Source organism: Haliotis asinina, chromosome 12 (genome assembly GCF_037392515.1).
Source record: "Haliotis asinina isolate JCU_RB_2024 chromosome 12, JCU_Hal_asi_v2, whole genome shotgun sequence".
In the NCBI taxonomy this organism is placed as follows: Eukaryota; Metazoa; Mollusca; class Gastropoda; order Lepetellida; family Haliotidae; genus Haliotis; species Haliotis asinina.
Genome location: NC_090291.1, coordinates 21217584 through 21237614, shown reverse-complemented (window position 1 = coordinate 21237614; position 20031 = coordinate 21217584). Strand labels below are relative to the sequence as shown.

The window sequence follows — 20031 nt, the reverse complement described above, 5'->3', positions numbered from 1 at the left end:
TCTGTTATTGTGCTTAAATATAACATTAGGCAGAAACAAAACATGACCTTAAACCTAATTTTGGAAAATCAGTAGTGTTTCATCATCCATCAATTATTAATTTATATGAACTATATATCTCCATCCAACTCCATAAATGCAAGCTTGAACTGGCCACAAGGCTCACTCATGCATTATCGCCATGTCCCACTGAGGAGAAACAGTTGACAACTGTGAACAGACTTTACAGCCCTACAGGAGGAACACAAAGCAGAAGCCCTGGTGAAAACAAACCACACATATTAGTGATGAAAAATATCTCATTCAGTGTCCTTTCCTATCTTATCACAAGCCTGTTTTGTTGTAATACAACAAAGTTACCTTTGCTCATTGTAAATTAACTTGACCAAAGTCTATGAAGATGACATATAGCTTCAGGTCTTCCAATCAATGTTCAGTCCCTGACAAGTGTAGTCCTGACAACATGAACTCCACACTTGAGATGTGACATTACAGAATGGGACAATTTTCGTATCGACTAAATCTATTTATTTTATAATTCAACTTAGTTTGTAACTCAAGTTCTGACTGATCAACATATACAGTCACAATTTGAAACCTGATTCACCCAAATCTTAGAATGTATCCCTATACTACTTCTTTTTCAGGGCATTGTCATTTGCAGGCGGCCTTGGTCAATTAACGCCCCCAATCCTGCTAAAATGGATGTAATTTGCCTTAAAAAGACAATACGGTATCATAAACTTAACTGTAAGTTCTAACAACTTACTCACAATGGGTTGTCGACCCAAAACTGTTAGATCATGGAATAAGATTTATGATGTCATCATGGAGTATGACGTCACCCACTGTGACATCATTTGACAACAGAACTGTTAATGGTCCATCGTTATGGAATCAGCATGTCATTATCATTTGCAGCAGCCTGCTTATTTTGGATAACTAGAGGGTTACCTCGTGATACTCCCAGCCAATTTAGCTACTACACTATGATTTATTCATCAGTCAGATTTAGTTGGTGTGCACATAACAAACATATTGAAGTTTGAACCACTGGTATATGTTCCCAATTTGTAAATGCCAGTACAGTTATCCCCTAAATATACACAATATATTCATAATTTGCTCTCTACTGAATACTAAAACATCATACACACAAATGAAAGAAGTTGTTATCCATAAAGTTTTCAAATCCAACTTTTCAAATGCCACTCAAAGAGATGAAACTTTGCAATCAGAGAATAACTTATCCAAGGGAAGTTTGGGAGACAGTATCACATTTAAGAACAATGACTAATTGAAATGTCTTGAGTTTCTCATTGTGTTTGCGATCAAATAAACCCTTGCTCAACAAACATTATAAAAATATTCTCTTCCTTGAAGGTACCTTCCAGTGCACTTTAGCGTAGTTAGTATACAGAGAAGCTGTTATAGATAGAACAAGCACAGATTGAGAGACCATGCCTTCTCATTTCCATAATGTGTCATAATCAGCATGGAATAAATACAATCATAGATTCTTCAGTATGAAACAATGTTAGAGTGCATCAGTTTAACTGGTCATTACTGACGTTATCACTATCTTGATGTACTTGATTATGAACACAAGAAGTACAAGGACATATAACACATTAAGAGCATTATTACTGAATCACGTTACTCATCAAACTTTAACCAACTTTAAAATATCTTCATTAGAATTCTTTCTTGATTCATTTTTTAACAATTCTGAATTGAAGTAAAAAATAATGTCTCAGCTTGACAAATAAATTCCACTGTGATGAAAAAGAGCCCCTCTGGCATTGTGACTGCATCCACAATAGATAGATGAATTACATCTGTGAACACACTGTGACTACCAAGTTACCAAGCATTAACTCATGCATAGTGTGCTGCAATAAACCATGAAATGAATGATACCGGCATGGATCTAGGAAACAAGGGCCTAGGTAAGACAGAACACAAATACAAATGGCGGCAAGCCCTTGCTGGATCATGACTTACTAGCTTTGAATCCCTTGAGAAGGTTTGTGACTGAGGAGACGGTATGATAGGGGTTGTACTGTGAAAGAGAAGGGTACAGGAGTAAGACAAGGAGGCTGTTTAGCCTGTTGTCTTTCTACAGACATTGCACACATTTCCCCCTTTCTTTGGACCCTATGAGTTTCCTCAAAACCTTCCTCTTTGCTCAAAACAATTTTTTTTTCACAATTGCCTATTTTCATCTGAAGTTCTGATGGGCTTTTAACCTGATAAACCAAAATATCACCCATCCAGTCCATCCATATCTCATCTACTGCTGTTGGTGACTTGGTTATACTCAACAAGGCATCAACTTCTTGTTCTAATTATTATTTGCTCAAGCAAAACATGTACTACTGAGAAATGGAATCGATAAATACTTATCCCAATTGTCAATATTTTTCACAAAAATTCCCTGGTAAGCTGAATCTTGATCATGTTGACACAAAGGAAGCTGCTACTGATGGTTAATCAGCCAGCCACAGGCTCAGTCTACAATGTCTCATCTTTGTCCTAGGTGAGAAACTTCTAACTCTTATACATAAGATTCTAATACATCTAACATAATCCCCTGAGTTATATATTTTTGTACACATCTGTTCTGAAAGGGTTTACATCAGACAGAAAAAGGTTTGATCTCCTTTAAGTTTAATCCCCATGGTAGTGCACAATGTCAGCAGAAGGTGCCGGTTCCAGCGCAAGGTTAAGACACTGCTGATAAAGCAGCAAGGTGTTTGAAATCTCTCTCCCCTTGTGTTATGGCTGAAACAAGACTCCATCAGCATGTTTAGACAAAGCAAAGTAGCACAGATAGACACCTACACAACCAGGGAGCACTCAAACAGCCTTTATAGGACAGTATACAGTGTTGCTGACCAGGAAGGGGAGAGAACACACATACATTGGGGGGGGGACACACTTAAGGCTAAATACTGAATACAGCACAAGCAGGGTATGAAGCTTGACTTGCTAGGTAAAACAAAGCCTGATTGAGAATTCACCATCATTTGTTAGACTTGTGTTATCTGTAAAACCATATTTAAGAATAACTGACAGTATCATATACAGATATATTGGACAATAATGTTTGGAGACTAAAATTAAAACATCTCATAATAATTGGGATAATGTGAATATTTTCCATTATTCTTTGTTTTTGTCAATTGCTTTTTACATGACAATAAAACAGAGTAGGAGTTGTTTCTGAATATTAGTTTGGGTCTGGAAGCTAACTTTGCTAAATATTCAGGGAAAGATGAGAGCTGTGGGAGCCTATTCAAGTGTACTGAAAAGCGATTCTGTATACATGGTCAGTGGTTACGTGCAGCTAGAGAGTTAGTCAGCTGTACACACATGGCGTAAGTGTCCACTTACCAAGCCTACGTTTATAGCCTATATTAGCACAGAAAACAGGCACAGGTATACACAAGAATACACAATAAACATTCAGCATGGCAGACATGAATATAGGAATGATATAAAATACTCCTTGTCACAATCACCGACATTCTAATACACTATTTTTCATCCTTTTTCAAAAACATTTTGTTTTCTATTCATAGATCAGATACAATTTAACTGGAATTTGTTTCAAAGAACTGTTACTTTGATAAATCTGTGCATATTAAACAATCTGTAATGCTTCCATGTTGCACCATCTTGAATGATGTGTTATGCCTGGTGTTCTACACAAGGCTTTATGGAAATTACTGCTACACAGGACACAAAACAGAGCATTACCGCATACAGACAGCAGTAAGTCGAGTTGTGCCTATCTACATATTCTTGTTTAGTTTAAGAAGCTAGGTATTCACCACCACCACGGTTCAGGAATCTAACTCAATAATGTACGATAACATATAAGTCTATAAGCTAAAGATATGGTAAAATTACACTGAGTAATACTCAAAATAAAAACAATGGGCCCTTCACCACAAAGTGGTTAGTGCTAAGACTGTCTCATAGTGTCATGAAGTCAACAGTGGTAGCTTGAATACAGCCCACCTACAAAACAAGCCTGACTTTCATTGATTGCTACCCCATCACAATTGGTAAGTCATGTTAACAGCGAAATTGCAAAAGGTTGAATAGTTCACTGATTCTGGTTTTCAGGTTTAGAATCAGTCAATGTGCAGGACGTCAGAGTGAGGTCTAACTTTAGGAACCCAGCTGTGGTAATGATGGTGCACCAAAATGAGATTAAGTGAGTTTAGTTTTATGCTGCTCTCAGCAATATTCCAGCTACATGGTGGTAGTACGTAAATAATCGAGTATGGACCTGACAATCCAGTGATCAACAGCATGAGCTTTGATCTGCACAACTGGGAACCAATGATATGAGTCAACGGGGTCAGCGAGCCCTGTTAGTCGCCTCTTACAACAAGCATGGGTTACTGAAGGCCAATATTCTAACCTGAACCTTCATGGGTACAACAAAATGAGAGTCGTGTGTCACTCCTGACCATACAAAGTACCACCCTTTCAATGAACTGTTCAACACTCTTGTCATTGCAAGCTGTTACACTGCGAACTGCCTACTTAAGTACAAACCTTGACCACAGTCCTGCAAGAAAGATGTCTTCAAATATTAACAAAAACATGAGCAGATCATGGACCAACTCACAACTTGGTCCTCTGTTGTCAGATAATAATCTAGTTTCCAGAATACTTGACTACAAGAACAAGAAATACTGTTTCCAAGTCTTCTACACTCGATGTTTCCACTTGTTTATAATATTACTGACACAATTTACAATTCAGGTAACTGACAGATTTGGAATCCAAAGTCATTTACCCCAATTCCTAATTACATTCTACAATCAATGTCAGATGGCCTGTTGCAGCAGAAACAACAAAGAAGGTGTTGTGAGCTGGTCATCAAAGCTGACCCAATCAGAGAGACAGGTGTAGACACTGGAGGATTGCTGAAACAGATTTCCAAACATCAGTCATTCAAACTAAAGAGTTTTGGAAGAGAGGGGAGACAACTCTTGGGGACTACCTTCACCTGCCTGTTGTTGGCAGATAGACATTCTCCATGGGGGAAGTAATTTTGTCCTTTTGGCTAGAGTTCTTTTCAAAGTACCAAAAATACCTAATCTTCATCCGAATGGCAATAGTAGTGCGAAATCTGTACCTGATTCTCAATGTCTCTCTGATTGGTCGATGTCGGGTAAACACTAACGAGTAAACACAGTCAGGACTTACGCAATAAGCTCCACCCACTATCTGTGCTACTTCCAAGATATGTAATGTTAGCATCAGTCTAGATAAACAACAAACGACTAGCATTCAGTCCACATCACAGCATGGATAACACTTGGTGAAAATCATCATTAGTCAATCTTTGGATTTCATAAATTCAAGCAAAAGTAATGAAACATTATTTCCTCTGTTTTGATCCATTTCCAGATACTACTTTCAGCTATTACTTCACAAGTAATCAGGGAAATGGAAAGATTTTGTTCCTCACTTTCATTCAGATGAAATTACTTTTACTTCACATTTGTTTTTTCCATTTAATAAATCTATTAACGTAATTGAAAATGAAGTCACAGCCTCTCACTGGACAATAAATAGTTTACAAGATAATACAACTGTAACATGGGCAACTACAACTTTTTAAATAAATAAGCCAAATACTATCTTCTAATATTCATTCAATAGCAACAGTGATATAAACGGTTGACAAATGGGATCCTCATTCCTATCTACGACAAAGGAAAACGAGAGCACTCCTAGGGTAAGTACAAAACAATGAAAGCAGTTGTCAGCTGCAGCTGCATGATGGCAAGATTCAGCTGTATCAGATTACATCAAGAACCCTATCAGTAACAAAATGACAAGTGGTCCTCTATAGGATGAAATACACTTTAGTGACAAATGTCTGTGCCCTGTACACAATGAGAGGTACAATTAACATTCTGATCTAACACTGCATTAACAGTAATAATGAAAAATTAACCATTTTCTTTAACATTAGTTATAAGAATAACAAGAATTTGGAAACATTAAATGTCAATATTGGAATTCATGCTGCATTTACTGTCGACTTAAAATATCAGCAGTGTCTGAGCTGGTCTACATAAATCTGTGTACAATGTTTGAGGACTGTAAAATGAGGAGCTGGTAGAGGATGTGGGCTGGAGCTTACATTTGCAGGCGTGTACTCCAGGGAGGTCTTGGAGGCAGATCTGGCAGCAGCAGCAGCGGCAGCACGGTGGACATCTTCCTTGTTCCAGAACACGCAGCACAACATGGCCAGCGTCTGCACATCATAGTTACTGATGTAATGGTCCAGCCTGGAATCAGCGAATGCTATCAGTCTCAGGAGTAAGTGAGCGAGAAGGGGAGGGAGGGAAACAGTGAGCGAGAAGGGGAGGGAGGGAAACAGGGAGCAAGAAGGGGAGGGAGGGAAACAGGGAGCAAGAAGGGGAGGGAGGGAAACAGGGAGCAAGAAGGGGAGGGAGGGAAACAGTGAGCAAGAAGGGAGGGAGGGAAACAGTGAGCGAGAAGGGGAGGGAGGAAAACAGGGAGCAAGAAGGGGAGGGAGGGAAACAGTGAGCAAGAAGGGGAGGGAGGGAAACAGTGAGCAAGAAGGGAGGGAGGGAAACAGGGAGCGAGAAGGGGAGGGAGGGAAACAGGGAGCGAGAATGGGAGGGAGGGAAACAGTGAGCGAGAAGGGGAGGGAGGAAAACAGAGAGCGAGAAGGGGAGGGAGGAAAACAGGGAGCAAGAAGGGGAGGGAGGATAACAGGGAGCAAGAAGGGGAGGGAGAGAAACAGGGAGCAAGAAGGGGAGGGAGGGAAACAGGGAGCAAGAAGGGGAGGGAGGGAAACAGTGAGCGAGAAGGGGAGGGAGGAAAACAGGGAGCAAGAAGGGGAGGGAGGATAACAGGGAGCAAGAAGGGGATGGAGAGAAACAGGGAGCAAGAAGGGGAGGGAGGGAAACAGTGAGCAAGAAGGGGAGGGAGGGAAACAGTGAGCAAGAAGGGAGGGAGGGAAACAGGGAGCGAGAAGGGGAGGGAGGAAAACAGGGAGCAAGAAGGGGAGGGAGGGAAACAGTGAGCAAGAAGGGGAGGGAGGGAAACAGTGAGCAAGAAGGGAGGGAGGGAAACAGGGAGCGAGAAGGGGAGGGAGAGAAACAGGGAGCAAGAAGGGAAGGGAGGGAAACAGGGAGCAAGAAGGGGAGGGAGGGAAACAGGGAGCGAGAAGGGGAGGGAGGGAAACAGTGAGCAAGAAGGGGAGGGAGAGAAACAGGGAGCAAGAAGGGGAGGGAGGGAAACAGGACAAACAATATGGAGTGGTGGGTTGGCTGAATACCCACATAGTTTTGAGCAGCGGACGTCCAAAGGCACACATTGCAAAGGGTCTGCTGCTGGTGGGAGTAGGACTTGGGTTGAGACTGGCCGGCAACATCACTGACACATAGTTCCAGATCTGCAACGACAACAGGAGCATTGCTTACAGAGTGTCAGTAGCCAACACATTCACTTGACTTGGTTACTCAAGGAGAGTCTTTGTTCACTATGGTGTGTAAGCTTGTAAGGAAAGCCTCAAAGGAAGCAGATCTTACGAGTTACAACTAAGGGCCTTAACTCTGCACATCAACTTAGATAACCTAATATGGCTGTGCACATGCAGACCTGCGGTTATATGGTATGGTGCTGAAGATCTGTTACTCCCTTTCAGTAGACCAAGGTCTGAGTGGTGGTACATACCTGTACAAGATCCTTCCGTCCAACAGCAGCCGCGGCCGCAGCATTGTGACTGCACATCCCCGGGATGTCCGACAGGTCTAGTCTACAATAGATATGGCACAATAAGCATCTCAAAAACAGCACATGGTTTACGCTGATGAACGAAAATAATCAGGTTATATTTTGCAAATAACTTAGATTCACAGAAGTATATTACAGCAAGTAAATCTGTCAATATTTCGCTACCATTTAAATCTAAGCAAGCTTGCCATAACAACAGGAATGAAGGCGTAATATTTCATGGCGTTTTTTCTGCAGAAGGAAATATCCAGAACGGCAGTGACTGTTATTAAATGTAATATGAACTTTCATCTTTGTCTACAGAGTACTCCCTGTCAATATGGGAATCTACTGATAAATTTTTTATCCATTCTTTACACGCTGGAAATGCCATCGATTACCTGTTTCCTGGTCATACTGCAGAACTTTTGATAAGTGTAACAAAAAAACATATTTCGAAATTCACTTTGCAACTCACTTATAATTCTCTGCCAGCTGCTTGTTTACTGTCAACAGTGCTGACACATCATACACTTTGACTGGGGCAACCTTATTTAGTTTTTTGGCTGCCTTCTCTGTGTCCCTGTACCGTGACTCCGACACCTCGCGCACACGTGACCTGCTGCGCGTCCGGTGCCGCTGAAAGAGATTGTAGAGAAACATATTAGTAGTGGTGACCCTTGGAAGTTACTACCCATCAAAAGTTTAGCCTTGCCTAAAGCACTCACTATATATTATGCATAGAGATATGATTACATCGAAGATGAATTTCTCGACTCTCTTGGGGAAACCAACCAAAACCTAGCTGATGCTGATGAACTGCCCAAGAATCATGCATCAAATTCCAAAAAATCATGTTTCAGTTTTGTGCACATGAACAGCTATGTTTTGGTGTAAAGTTTTTTTTAAAGAATTTGCCAATTTTCACTTATTTTCATAATTTACTGAACTAAATACAATAATCTTTCAACATTACAAATTTGTTTTCCAATTTGTCTGTTCATGTGTAAACAGTACCTTTAAACAGAATGGAATAGTTTGCAAAAATCTAGTTTAGAATAGTTGACGTATATTAAAGAATTCAGTGAGAGAATGTTGATCCAACATATCATGTGGGAAAAACAACTGAGTCTGAGTGATGAAAACTAGTGGATACAAGCAACACTTCATGTGAGAGATGTCACACGTTCAACTCCAGGACATACTGAACACCAGACACTCTACATACAGCACACACAGGGTCTGGACAATCAATGATGCAAAAGAATCCCCACTACAGACAAACTCCAGTATCATACAACTGCAACAGACTTATCCTCATGGGAGAACATGAAGAGTCAGTTACAAACAACATTGCCGGTACAAGCACTCTACACATATATGCTCATACTGCCACACTGACATTCATAAAAGGCAGAACAATGTTTTGTATACAAGGTTTAATATGTTCATCTTGCCAATCACAAGACATTAACAAATGCCACTTTTATTCATAATCACTATTAGTCCCAAATGAACATATTTTCATGCTTGAAACCATCCAACTTTACTGCCATCACCTGTAACAAATCTGAATCTTCACTTGTGTGTTTTGTGAGATGCCTGTTCTCACACAATGTTTTAATGATCATAATGATCAAAGCAAAGTGGTGTGACCAACATTGGTGGTTTTGACAGTGTGTCAGGCTAGACATGTATTGGCAGGTTTGACACTATTTCCATTTACATTCTGTACATATGCAGTGCAGTAGCTTGTTAGTCTGGCATGGATCTTGGCATCACTTAGAAAAAGCTGACTAGCATTTAAAAACACATACCCTTTCCTTGTATGTATAGAAGTCACTGATTGACAGGCCCTCGTTGCTTGGTGTTGGAGGGCTGCGTGGAAAGAAGGGAGCAAATGGGGTTGCATTCTGGGATGGTCTGGCAAAGGCAGCTAGTTCCGACAGAGCTCTGTGAAAAGAGTGAGGCTGACCTTGAGTCCTGCTTGCTGCAGGGTGTAATGAGTAATGATACTGAGACTTGGGAGCAATACAATGAATGCAATTCAAATCTTAATTATTCAAACTTAAACTCTTAAAGGTTTTGAGCACAGCACCGTCACTTGTACTAGAATCTAGAAATGTTACTTGGGTGTGGGCTCTGTTCCATCATGTTTCTTCATCACAGCAGAGCGGCCAAATATCACCAACACACCTGCAATTACAGTAAAAACATTTCATACAAAATGGGACTTGTTTTGGGCACATGTAATCAATGAGACTCTATGACCAGAGCAGAACTATGCTCTGCTGATCTTGGGCACATGTAATCAGTGGGAAACAGACCAGAACTCTCTCAACTAGGTTATAAGTCTGTGCAACCTGTGCCCACTTACCCACAGAGCAGAATCGAGCTCCGCTTGTCCTTGGGAATGGAACACTGGAGTCTTGGAAACTGCCGAAGCTGTACATTGGATAAATGGGTGTAGTCTGCATCATGTTCTGCTGCTGTGTCAGGGGGAATGGAATGTCAAGGTCAGGTGTCTTCCTCTCGGTTTTCTGTACAAGAGAAAATATTAGGACCATGATAATCTGATACAATCTCCCTCCCAGCACCAAGACAAACAGACAATAGGTCAAGAATTCAGTGAAGAATGTCCAAGAACCTGAAGCAGCAGCGTGAAAATTGATGAACCTAAAGTTATTGTCATCTTGCTTAGCCTACATCAGTCTGAAGCATGTTTCTTTGGTGATACCAAGACTTACAGTGAGAGTGTCCAGCTCTGTTATCAGCTGGCGGAGGCATGGCTCCAGGCAGTTCATGTTCCGTTTCACATGCTTCTGAGATGTATCTGTTAGCACCTGCAACACAATGACTTGGTCAGAGTAAAGCACTTTCATTCACATACAGTCCAAGGTGTAACAGTGAAGTATAATCTGGCCATGGTTTAAAGCAAAGAAGAAAACAAATGCCATGATCAACTTACTGAAGAATGGTGGGTATTCACCTGAGAGTATGATATTTACCTTGATGAGCTGTTTCTGCATGGAGGCATCAAGGGTGCTGTGGAGGAACTGGAATGATGGTGAAGCATTGTTTGGGTAGTCAGAGGGGAAATTCAGGTTGAGGCTGACTCTCCTTTTCCCGATCTGTGCTGTCACTTTACATACACGGTCAATGGCGTCCATCTGTTGATATGAGTGAAATATATTCTTTCTGCATGCTGTTTAAAGCAACATTGAGAAATTTTCCTGACATGGATGTCATTTTCTGAAAGGTGTCTAATTACTATTTTATACTTATCCTGACTCATGCTGATTTGCTTATCTCCTCGGTCTATGTCAAGACAGTGGAACACTTGAAATCCCTTGATGTTCCTTTCTTTTGATGTGGATGCACAATCACTCTCATCCACAGGAAGGCTCCCCGTTTCCCACCACATCGGTCACATGACCAGCCCTGTTTGTCACTCTCTCCGTAATTCCCCAACACAAGAATTGCAGAGAATCCAACGCGTCCAAGTGGGGCAGTAGGGAGGGCTTGATGTCATGAGTCAGGATAAGTATAAAATTTTATTAAGAAAATTACATATTTTGCCCTATCTTGACTCTTGCTTATTTGCTTACAGAATCTGACGGTACTGACGGTGGGTCAGACTATGATGGATACTGTTGGCTGCCATACAAATACCTCCAGTACTTCCCCCACTAGCATCTTGCTAGTGCTCAATGCAACTGTATGTCAAGATTCCTATCAAGACAAGTTAGAAACCTTCACATGTACAAGTATCTTTATTACCAGTACTGGTTCATAGTCACTCATGCTAGACAGTTCGAGACGTGCATGTGGAACGTCTTGGTCACTTGATAAAGAGTGAGATAATAGATATACTAGTTTCTTCCTCTAAGTAGCTATCTATAGCAACTCTTTCTTCGTGATGTCCTCATCATACAGTTGCAACCCTCTTTCATGTACAAGTTACTCCTTTACAAGAGCAGGGTCATCATCACTCTTGATAAAAAGTGGTGACTCAAACTCAGCGACTGGCATAGTGGTAATGGAGAGAGTAGAACATGCGGTATCATGGTTTGAATCTTGTCTCAACACTGCCGTGTTGTGAAGATGTTTCTTCCACGGATGTAGAACCTGCGTCAGACCCAAGTCTGAATTTATCAATAATCTTCCGGTAATGCGATACTGTTTTGTGTATGCCCTGCTCATTGCAGTAATGTTTAAATCAACTGAATATACATGAAGACAGTTGGTGATGTAGTAATAACAGGAGCACGCTTCATCTGTAATGAAGATGTTGGTACCGGAATCACTTCATCTTCAGACGGTCAGCACTGTAAGTTGTGAGTGAGCTGTCATCCATGTGAAATCTACTTATAGCTGACTGGCTGTCACGGCAAAAACCTGCCATCTGTTGCTCCAAGCCTTCAGATAAACAATGTTGAATCTGCCTTTAGAAGACCTTTTGTTGTCCTTCATCCTGCTTGGAGATGAATTACTGATCCTTCTTTGAAGTTGGAAACTGCTGGCGGTGAACAGCAAATGTTGGTATGTTGATTCTGCATGCATCTATCTGGTAGAATAGTTTGCATTCCTCAAATGCGTTCGCACATGTGAAGGATGAAGGTCTGTGTTCAATGGTGATAATGACACGAATCTCAAGTTGTAGTGTTCTGACGAAGCATGCAGGGAACCCATCCTGCTAAAATGCTGAAATTGCCTGAGTGCAGTCGCTGAGCTGATTGTAGAGTAAATCTCCAAGCGTTAAAGGATGGGATGTTTTGATGCTGATACTTTGTCACAAAATATGGCATCATAGGTAAGTTGTCTGGTACCATAGATATCAGCATAATTGGAGGGAAGGTCAAGATGTCAAGTCGTTGTAGATCATCTTGTAAGCGAGGGCATGGTATGATGCCTTTGATGGTGAAGAGAGGTCTAGGCCAAGCGTAATCCAAGATGTAATCTCTGAGGCTGAGTAGATGACTTCTTTTTTCCCTCTGATGTAAGTCGGCGACTCTCTGATGAATCATCTCTATTCTTCAGCGAATGAATTCCTCAGCAGTCCAAAAGTTTTTTTTTAACATTGTCCCTGTGCCGAACAGCAGATCTTCATGTCTGCGTACATGACTGAAGTGCTTCCATGCAGGCCTGAATCCGACAAAGATGACAAACAATGACAACATCTGCGACGATCGGGGCATGCAGTCAGTGAATCCTTGCAGCTGCAGCAGGATACGTGTGTGCATGCACTCTCTGAGTTGATGAAGGGTGCATCCTTTGAACTGCGTTGAGATGATACAGCTGATGAAGAAGATCTTTGTGAACGGATGTATGCATCTTCTGTATCCAATGGACCTGTTGCAGCTGTTGAATCTTCATTCCAGGTGACTGTAATAGTTGTTGATGACTCATGATGTCAAATGCCTCGGTGGCTGGCAGACTGGCAGAAGCATCCAACGAGTTGAGTATAGGCGTTGTCAGTGTCTGTAGTAGACTCTGTGAAGGTTGTAGCGTTGTTGTAGATGCAGTAGATGAAGGTCTAGTAGATGCTGCATGTTGTGCTGATTTTCTGAAGCTCTGTACCTCAGGTATTAGGCGTTGAGATTAGTAGGGAGGGGTGATATTGAGAAGTTTTCGAGTTGTGCTTGGGAAACGAAGCCCTCCCTTTTGAGACTAAGTCTGAATCATTTCCACGGAAACCGGGAAACATAAAAATGACAATAATCTGCAAATAGCAAAAGGCACCACTTCAAGATCTGCCTTACATATCTGCCAAGTTTTGTTGAAAGATACTATGAAGTTTTTGAGTTGTGCTCCAGAAACGAAGCCCATCCCTCCCTCTTGAGAGAGAGTGACAAACAGGGCTGGACATATGACCGATGTGGCGGGAAACAGGGAGGCTTCCTGTGGGTGAGTGTGAATACACATCCACTTCAACAGAAAGGAATGTCAAGGGATTTCAAGAGTTCCACTTTCTTTGCACAGAGGGAGGGGATAAGCAAAAAGGCATGAGTCAGGAAAAGAAAACAATTGAGTGATTGAGTTCACCCAGCAATATTCCAACTGTATGGCAGCGGTCTGTAAATAATCTAGACTGGACCAGGCACTTAAAGTGATCAACAGCATGAGCATCCATCTGTGCAATTGGGGACTGATGACCCTTGTGGTGAATCGAAACCAAACGCTTTAACCACCCACCTGAACAAGGTGAACCATGATGCTAGGTTCCTGTACAGAGAATCACACCCCCCAAATAAGTAGATGATTACATACATGCCTTGTTTCAAAATGGTGACACTCATTTACCCATAAGATGAAGTTAACCCATGAAACCTCTCCAGTACTGCTGAACAGTGATAATCATGTGTTAAAAACCTTACCTCCTCTATGGTAACATGAGGAATATTCTTGTTGACCAAAGAAAACTCTTGTTGCAAAGTCTGTGGCTGGTTGGACATGATGCCTTGAAGGGATTGGCTAATGGCAGACTCTGACACTGTTGGGTTCTCGTCTATCGTGGATAGAGAATCATTGGCAGGCTCAAGAGTTGTTGGAGATGGCTTGCACAGATCACCAACCAGGTCAGGGAGATTGTTGGTTTCATGGCCGCAGAGCTGCAAACAGGAGAGAACACTCTGAGACAAGGTCTTCCTGGAGATCCACATACAACAGAATGGAGTCTTGTGTACAGTAAACCCAAACTTTCACACTTTACTAGTGTAGTGACTTTTCCTAAGCATGGGCTGTTCAAAATGAAAATTTGAAGGAATTTGTCTGGAACTTGTCTGAATTCAGTCATTTCCTAAACACTTAACATGCTTTGGTTGAAATTCAAATACCAAACATATTGGCATAGCTCAGAATGTCAATACAGCATATACTATGTTCCATCTATGATTCATGACACACAAGGCGAAGTACTCTTGTGGTCTGATATCTTAAGTGCATGGATAGATCACCACCACAAATGAGACAGACACAACTCCTCGTCCTCCTAAGTGACCTTCAGTGTGATCTTGGGACCACAGCAGCTGTAACTTCCATTATTCAACATGGACAAGGTCACTACTTTTGTGACCACATTTTTTAACTGGGCCCTGGTAGAGCGATGTTCGTCAATAGATATTACTAGAATCAGAGGTGCATCTCACAAGAGGGGAAAAGATCTTTCTGAGTAGTTACATTTCCTAAATTGTAAAACTGTTATGTTTTCTTTCTCCATTAATCACGCTGTAAGGCAAATGAGATGCCAATATCAAACGTGCTTTACATGAAGGAACAATTGAGGACTGTGATGCATTGTTCATGTCACTATTGAATGGTGGCGCTGCTCGTTGGCTCTCGTCTTTTTGTGTGTGTTTGTGTTGTCTGATGACTTTTTCAAACTCCAAAGAGCATCTAAGATGTCTTGCAAAAAAATGCTGAGGAATGTTTGTGTTATTTTAACACTTTTGCTGATATTTCAACACTTCACTGGTGTGTGTTCAAAATGGACTGTCATGGACGCCAGCAATGGCGGACCAAGCCCGACGCCAGTTCGTTACTACAAGCGGACAGAACTACTGAAGCTCCGGAACTACACGGATATCAGCTCGCTCAAAATGGATATAAGACCAGAATGTGAGAACGAGAAAGCCCAGAGGACATGTAAGAGAGGTAACAGGGGAGGAGTGAGACGCCGGGTGAGAGCCAGACAGAACAGACACCCTCTACCCACACAACTTCTGGCCCATGTACGCAGCTTACGGAAACAATTGAAATGGAGCTTGAAAGGTGTGTGAAATTTCTACACCAATTTATTGACAGTTGCCTCCTATGTTTCTCGGAAACCTGGTTAACAGAGAGGATTGACAGTGCTAACCTTTGCCTTGATGGATTTAGTGCCCCGATTCGACAGGACAGAGATGAAGCAAGATCTGGTAAATCTAGTGGAGGTGGTGTATGCATGTATGTCAACTCTAAATGGTGCACAAATTATGTGGTACGGGATACTCTCTGTACGCCTGATATAGAACTGTTATGTGTGTCTTTCAGACCGTTCTATCTCCCCCGGGAATTCGGACAGGTATTTGTAACAGTGGTTTATATTCCACCCAATGGAAATAACAAACGTGCTACAGATGCATTGTGTGATTCTGTTAACAAAATGGATATGCTATCAGCGGATGCTCCCAAACTTATCTTCAGGGACTTTAATAGCTGTAGTCTAAAGTCATCGCTACCACACGTATATCAGTATGTGAACTGTAAAACACGAGGTGAGAAAACAATTGACCTTTGTTATGGGACTATCAAGAATGCCTATAAATGGTGTTGTCAGCAACCTATAGGAACATCGGACCACCACGCTGTTTATTTAATCCCAGCTTACAAACAGAAACTTAAATCCGAAAAACCACTGGAAAAATCAGTGAAAATCTATTCCCCTGAAGACCTTGATACGTTAAAAGCGTGCTTTGACAGTACAGCTTGGGATGTATTCGAGCAGGACTCTGATAGTGTTGACGAACTGTGTGATGTTGTAACCTCTTACATAAACTTCAGCGTGGACTCTATTATACCATCTAAAACAATCAAGATCTATCCCAATAACAAACCATGGGTGACAAAAGAACTGAAATCTTTGTTGTGTGAGAAGAAACGTGCGTTCTGTGCTGGAGACAAACTTGGAGTTAAATCAGTGCAAAAGGATATTGTACGCTGTTCCAAGGAGTGTAAGATTCGTTATAAGGAAAAACTAGAATCTAAATTCCAAGAAAACAATCTTCGGGACAGATGGAAATGTCTCAAAACCATTCTGGGAACTAATAAGAAACAATCGGAGATCAATGTGAGTGACAGTTTTGCATTTGCTAACGAGCTTAATGACTTTTATTCACGTTTCGATGTTAATGATTTCTCGGATGAAAGAAGTGTTATTCTGGATAACCTGGCTGTCAGAGATCATCGTGACATTTCTGCTGATGACGTGAGAGAAACATTCAGAAACTTGAACAGTCGCAAAAGTGCCGGTCCAGATAAATTAGCTCCTGTGATTCTTAAGTAATGTTGTGATCAGTTATCGACATATTTCAATGTGTGTTAAAAAAAACCTCAGATACCTGTCATATGGAAAACATCTCACATTGTTCCACTTCCGAAGATACAAAATCCCAGAGTGTGTAATGACTATCGTCCAGTTGCCCTTACATCTGTAGCCATGAAGAGTCTTGAACGGATTATCAAAAAGTAATTAATAAAGTAAATTAATGCGAGAAGTAGAAGACCAACTCGACCCACTCCAGTTTGCCTACAGACAGAGACGAGGTACAGACGACGCTACACTTACTCTCCTGAACCTCTTCTACAAACATCTGGAAACTAGTGGTGCATACGTTAGAATCCTCTTCACGGACGTCAACTATTAACACTATTCAACCCCATTTGCTTCTGTCAAAACTTTCGAATTTGTGTGTAAACAGTTACTTAGTCAAATGGATAAACGCCTTTATGATTGACAGACCTCAGTGTGTTACTGTGAACGGAATGAAGTCTTCCACTGCCAGCCTGTCTACAGGAGCACCACAAGGATGTGTTTTATCACCCATTCTGTTTATAATTTACACCAACGACTGTGTTAGTAAAGCAACAAACTGTTTTAACATCAAATTTGCTGATGATGCAGCTATTGTTTCACTTCTTAAATCTGCTGACCTTGACTACAGAAATGAAGTATCTAACTTTACAAATTGGTGTAAAGACAACTTTTTGATCTTAAATACTAAGAAAACAAAAGAAATGATTATTGATTTCAGAAAAACTTGTGATCCTTTGGCCCAGATTTCAATCAACAACGAAGATATTGAAATTGTAAACACATACAAGTATTTGGGCACTGTTCTTGATTCAAAATTATCCTGGAACGATAACGTTGATTATGTTTACAAGAAAGGTCAGCAGCGGTTGTACTTCCTTCGTCGTTTAAACACTTTTAGAATTGATTGTTCACCCATGGTTCTTTTCTACAAAACCTTTATACAAAGTATTTTTACTTTCAATCTTCTTTGTTGGTTTGGTAACCTGTCTGTTCAAAACAAAGCTAAACTCAACAAAATTGTTGACACAGCATGCAAAATCATTGGCTCAGAATCAGTAACTCCTATCGGCCAAATTTACGAGCAGCAAATTGTTAAAAAAGTGCAGAAAATTGTAAATGACAGCTCTCACATTCTCTATTATGATTTTGAATTTCTTCCATCAGGACGCCGTCTGCGCATGCCGATAGCCAGAACAAACAGGTTCCGTCATTCTTTTGTACCAGCTGGTATTCGCTATTTTAACAACAGTTAATATTTTTTATAATTTTTTAACCATCTTATCCCATGAGGCTTCTTTTTAACAAACTGTTTTCACCTTTTATCGGAGCATGTTAGTCCTATCTTACTTCAATATCTTAGTGCTCTTTGTATGGTAATTATCTATATGTGCATGATTTTAGCGTTCTTGTAAAGTACGTTGTGATTCAGTGTTTTGTTTATGATGTAAAACCAAAATTTCCCTCAGGATAATAAAGTATTATCTTATCTTATCTTATCTTATCTTATCTTATCTTAACCATAAACATCAGACGCAATAAAAGTGACAGTAACTACTACAGGTGTACACAACAACCAGCACACTTGGGAGTCTATGCTACTACCTGGAATACAAATGGCTGATAGCATTATGTTGAATGTTAGATCTAACTGGTAATCTGGCAGTGGTAATTGTGGTGGCAGTAGCGGTGATAGGGATGGTGGTGGAAATAGTTGTGGAGTGGCTGGGGATGATGGTGGTGGTTTGTGGTGGTAGTGGCACTTGTGGTTGTGATAGTGGTTGTGGCATTGGCACTAGTCGGGAAAATAGTGATGGTACTGGTAGGTGTGATGGTGTAACTGGTGGGGTGTAATGGTGAGGTGGGAGTAATGGTGTAACTGGTGGGGTGTAATGGTGAGGTGAGAGTGATGGTGTAACTGGTGGGGTGTAATGGTGAGGTGGGAGTGATGGTTTAACTGGTGGGGTGTAATGGTGAGGTGGGAGTGATAGTGTAACTGATGGGGTGTAATGGTGAGGTGGGAGTGATGGTGTAACTGATGGGATGTAATGGTGAGGTGGGAGTGATGGTGTAACTGGTGGGGTGTAATGGTGAGGTGGGAGTGATGGTGCAACTGGTGGGGTGTAATGGTGAGGTGGGTGTTATGGTGTAACTGGTTGGGTGTTATGGTGAGGTGGGAGTGATGGTGGAGGTAGTGCTGATAATGGTGATTGTGATGGTGGTGTTGGTGGAGGTACTAGTGACATGGTGAAGTTGGTAGCAGTAGTGATGATGGTAGCTATAACTATGGTGGTGATGATGGTGATGCTGGTGGTGTTGGTGGAGGTAGTAGTGACATAGTGGTGGTGGAGGTGAAGGTGGTGGTGCTGATTAGATGGAAGAAAGGATAAAATGTCATGAAGGACAGAAATACAGAAACGTTACTGCATATGAATCAGTAGGATCAACAAGTGACTTAAGAAACCTTTTCTTGTGACAATGACATGGAGTTTCATAAAATGATGTTTGAGTTCCACAATAAGCTTGCATACAACTTCTCATTGTTTTAAACTTGAACGCACCCATCGCCACTGAAATAACCAAGTGTATCTAATTGTCTGTGTTTGTAGGTCAGTACAACTCACAATGGTCATCAACGTTATGCCTGACATGACAAATATGCAGGGAAATGTCAGAAACAAGCAGAAAAACAGGAAACAAGGTTACATGATAATTATTTGTGCAAGTGCTCTCCTAAATAATTTTCTGTGGTTTTGGCATGTGTACCAGTTTGTACTGCAAGTTCACCATGACATGTAATTACTCTGCTGAGTGAACCATACAAGGATGCAGTAATATTGAAACTTGCTACTGTGTGACATGAACCATTATGCATTGATCATTCCACCTTTTGTCTGACGTCTGCTTCATCAGCTGGGTAATGCTGACTACACACAAGCTGTAGAATGTCACAGGTGTCCAGTTCTGTCTTTTTACACGCCCATGTATTCACCAATATGTACATGGATGTTTAAACAGATAAAAGTTTATTCTTTCTTACCAGCATGTAGAATACCTGCTAACCTTGAGGCTAAACTAGATGAACACAAGAGTATATGAATGTTCAGCATACTTAACATTTCATCCAATATGAACCTCTTTGTCTGGGTTATTGACTGTTACTGTAATAACATGGCAGAGGT

At 41.1% G+C, this 20031-nt stretch overlaps 1 protein-coding gene across 14 annotated transcripts in view; it reads right to left on the bottom strand.

The window, feature by feature from the left end:
- The window catches only part of LOC137258274 (GATOR2 complex protein WDR59-like), a 66292-nt gene that overhangs the window by 7885 nt on the left and 38376 nt on the right, over positions 1-20031 (bottom strand). For 3 of the 14 annotated variants that reach the window (XM_067795887.1, XM_067795891.1, XM_067795895.1), the window contains exons 12-24: positions 14157-14390; positions 10788-10949; positions 10527-10622; positions 10157-10319; positions 9909-9975; positions 9597-9732; positions 8258-8418; positions 7741-7822; positions 7347-7459; positions 6176-6323; positions 5230-5287; positions 3397-3414; positions 3024-3047 (exon numbers count right to left, since the gene is read on the bottom strand). In XM_067795887.1, the coding sequence (XP_067651988.1) occupies positions 3024-3047; positions 3397-3414; positions 5230-5287; positions 6176-6323; positions 7347-7459; positions 7741-7822; positions 8258-8418; positions 9597-9732; positions 9909-9975; positions 10157-10319; positions 10527-10622; positions 10788-10949; positions 14157-14390 (1462 nt within the window). Of the gene's footprint in view, positions 1-2004; positions 2063-3023; positions 3048-3396; positions 3415-5229; positions 5288-6175; positions 6324-7346; positions 7460-7740; positions 7823-8257; positions 8419-9596; positions 9733-9908; positions 9976-10156; positions 10320-10526; positions 10623-10787; positions 10950-14156; positions 14391-20031 lie in introns of all 14 variants that reach the window. The other 11 variants (XM_067795897.1, XM_067795899.1, XM_067795898.1 and 8 more) reach the window with 6 other exon arrangements.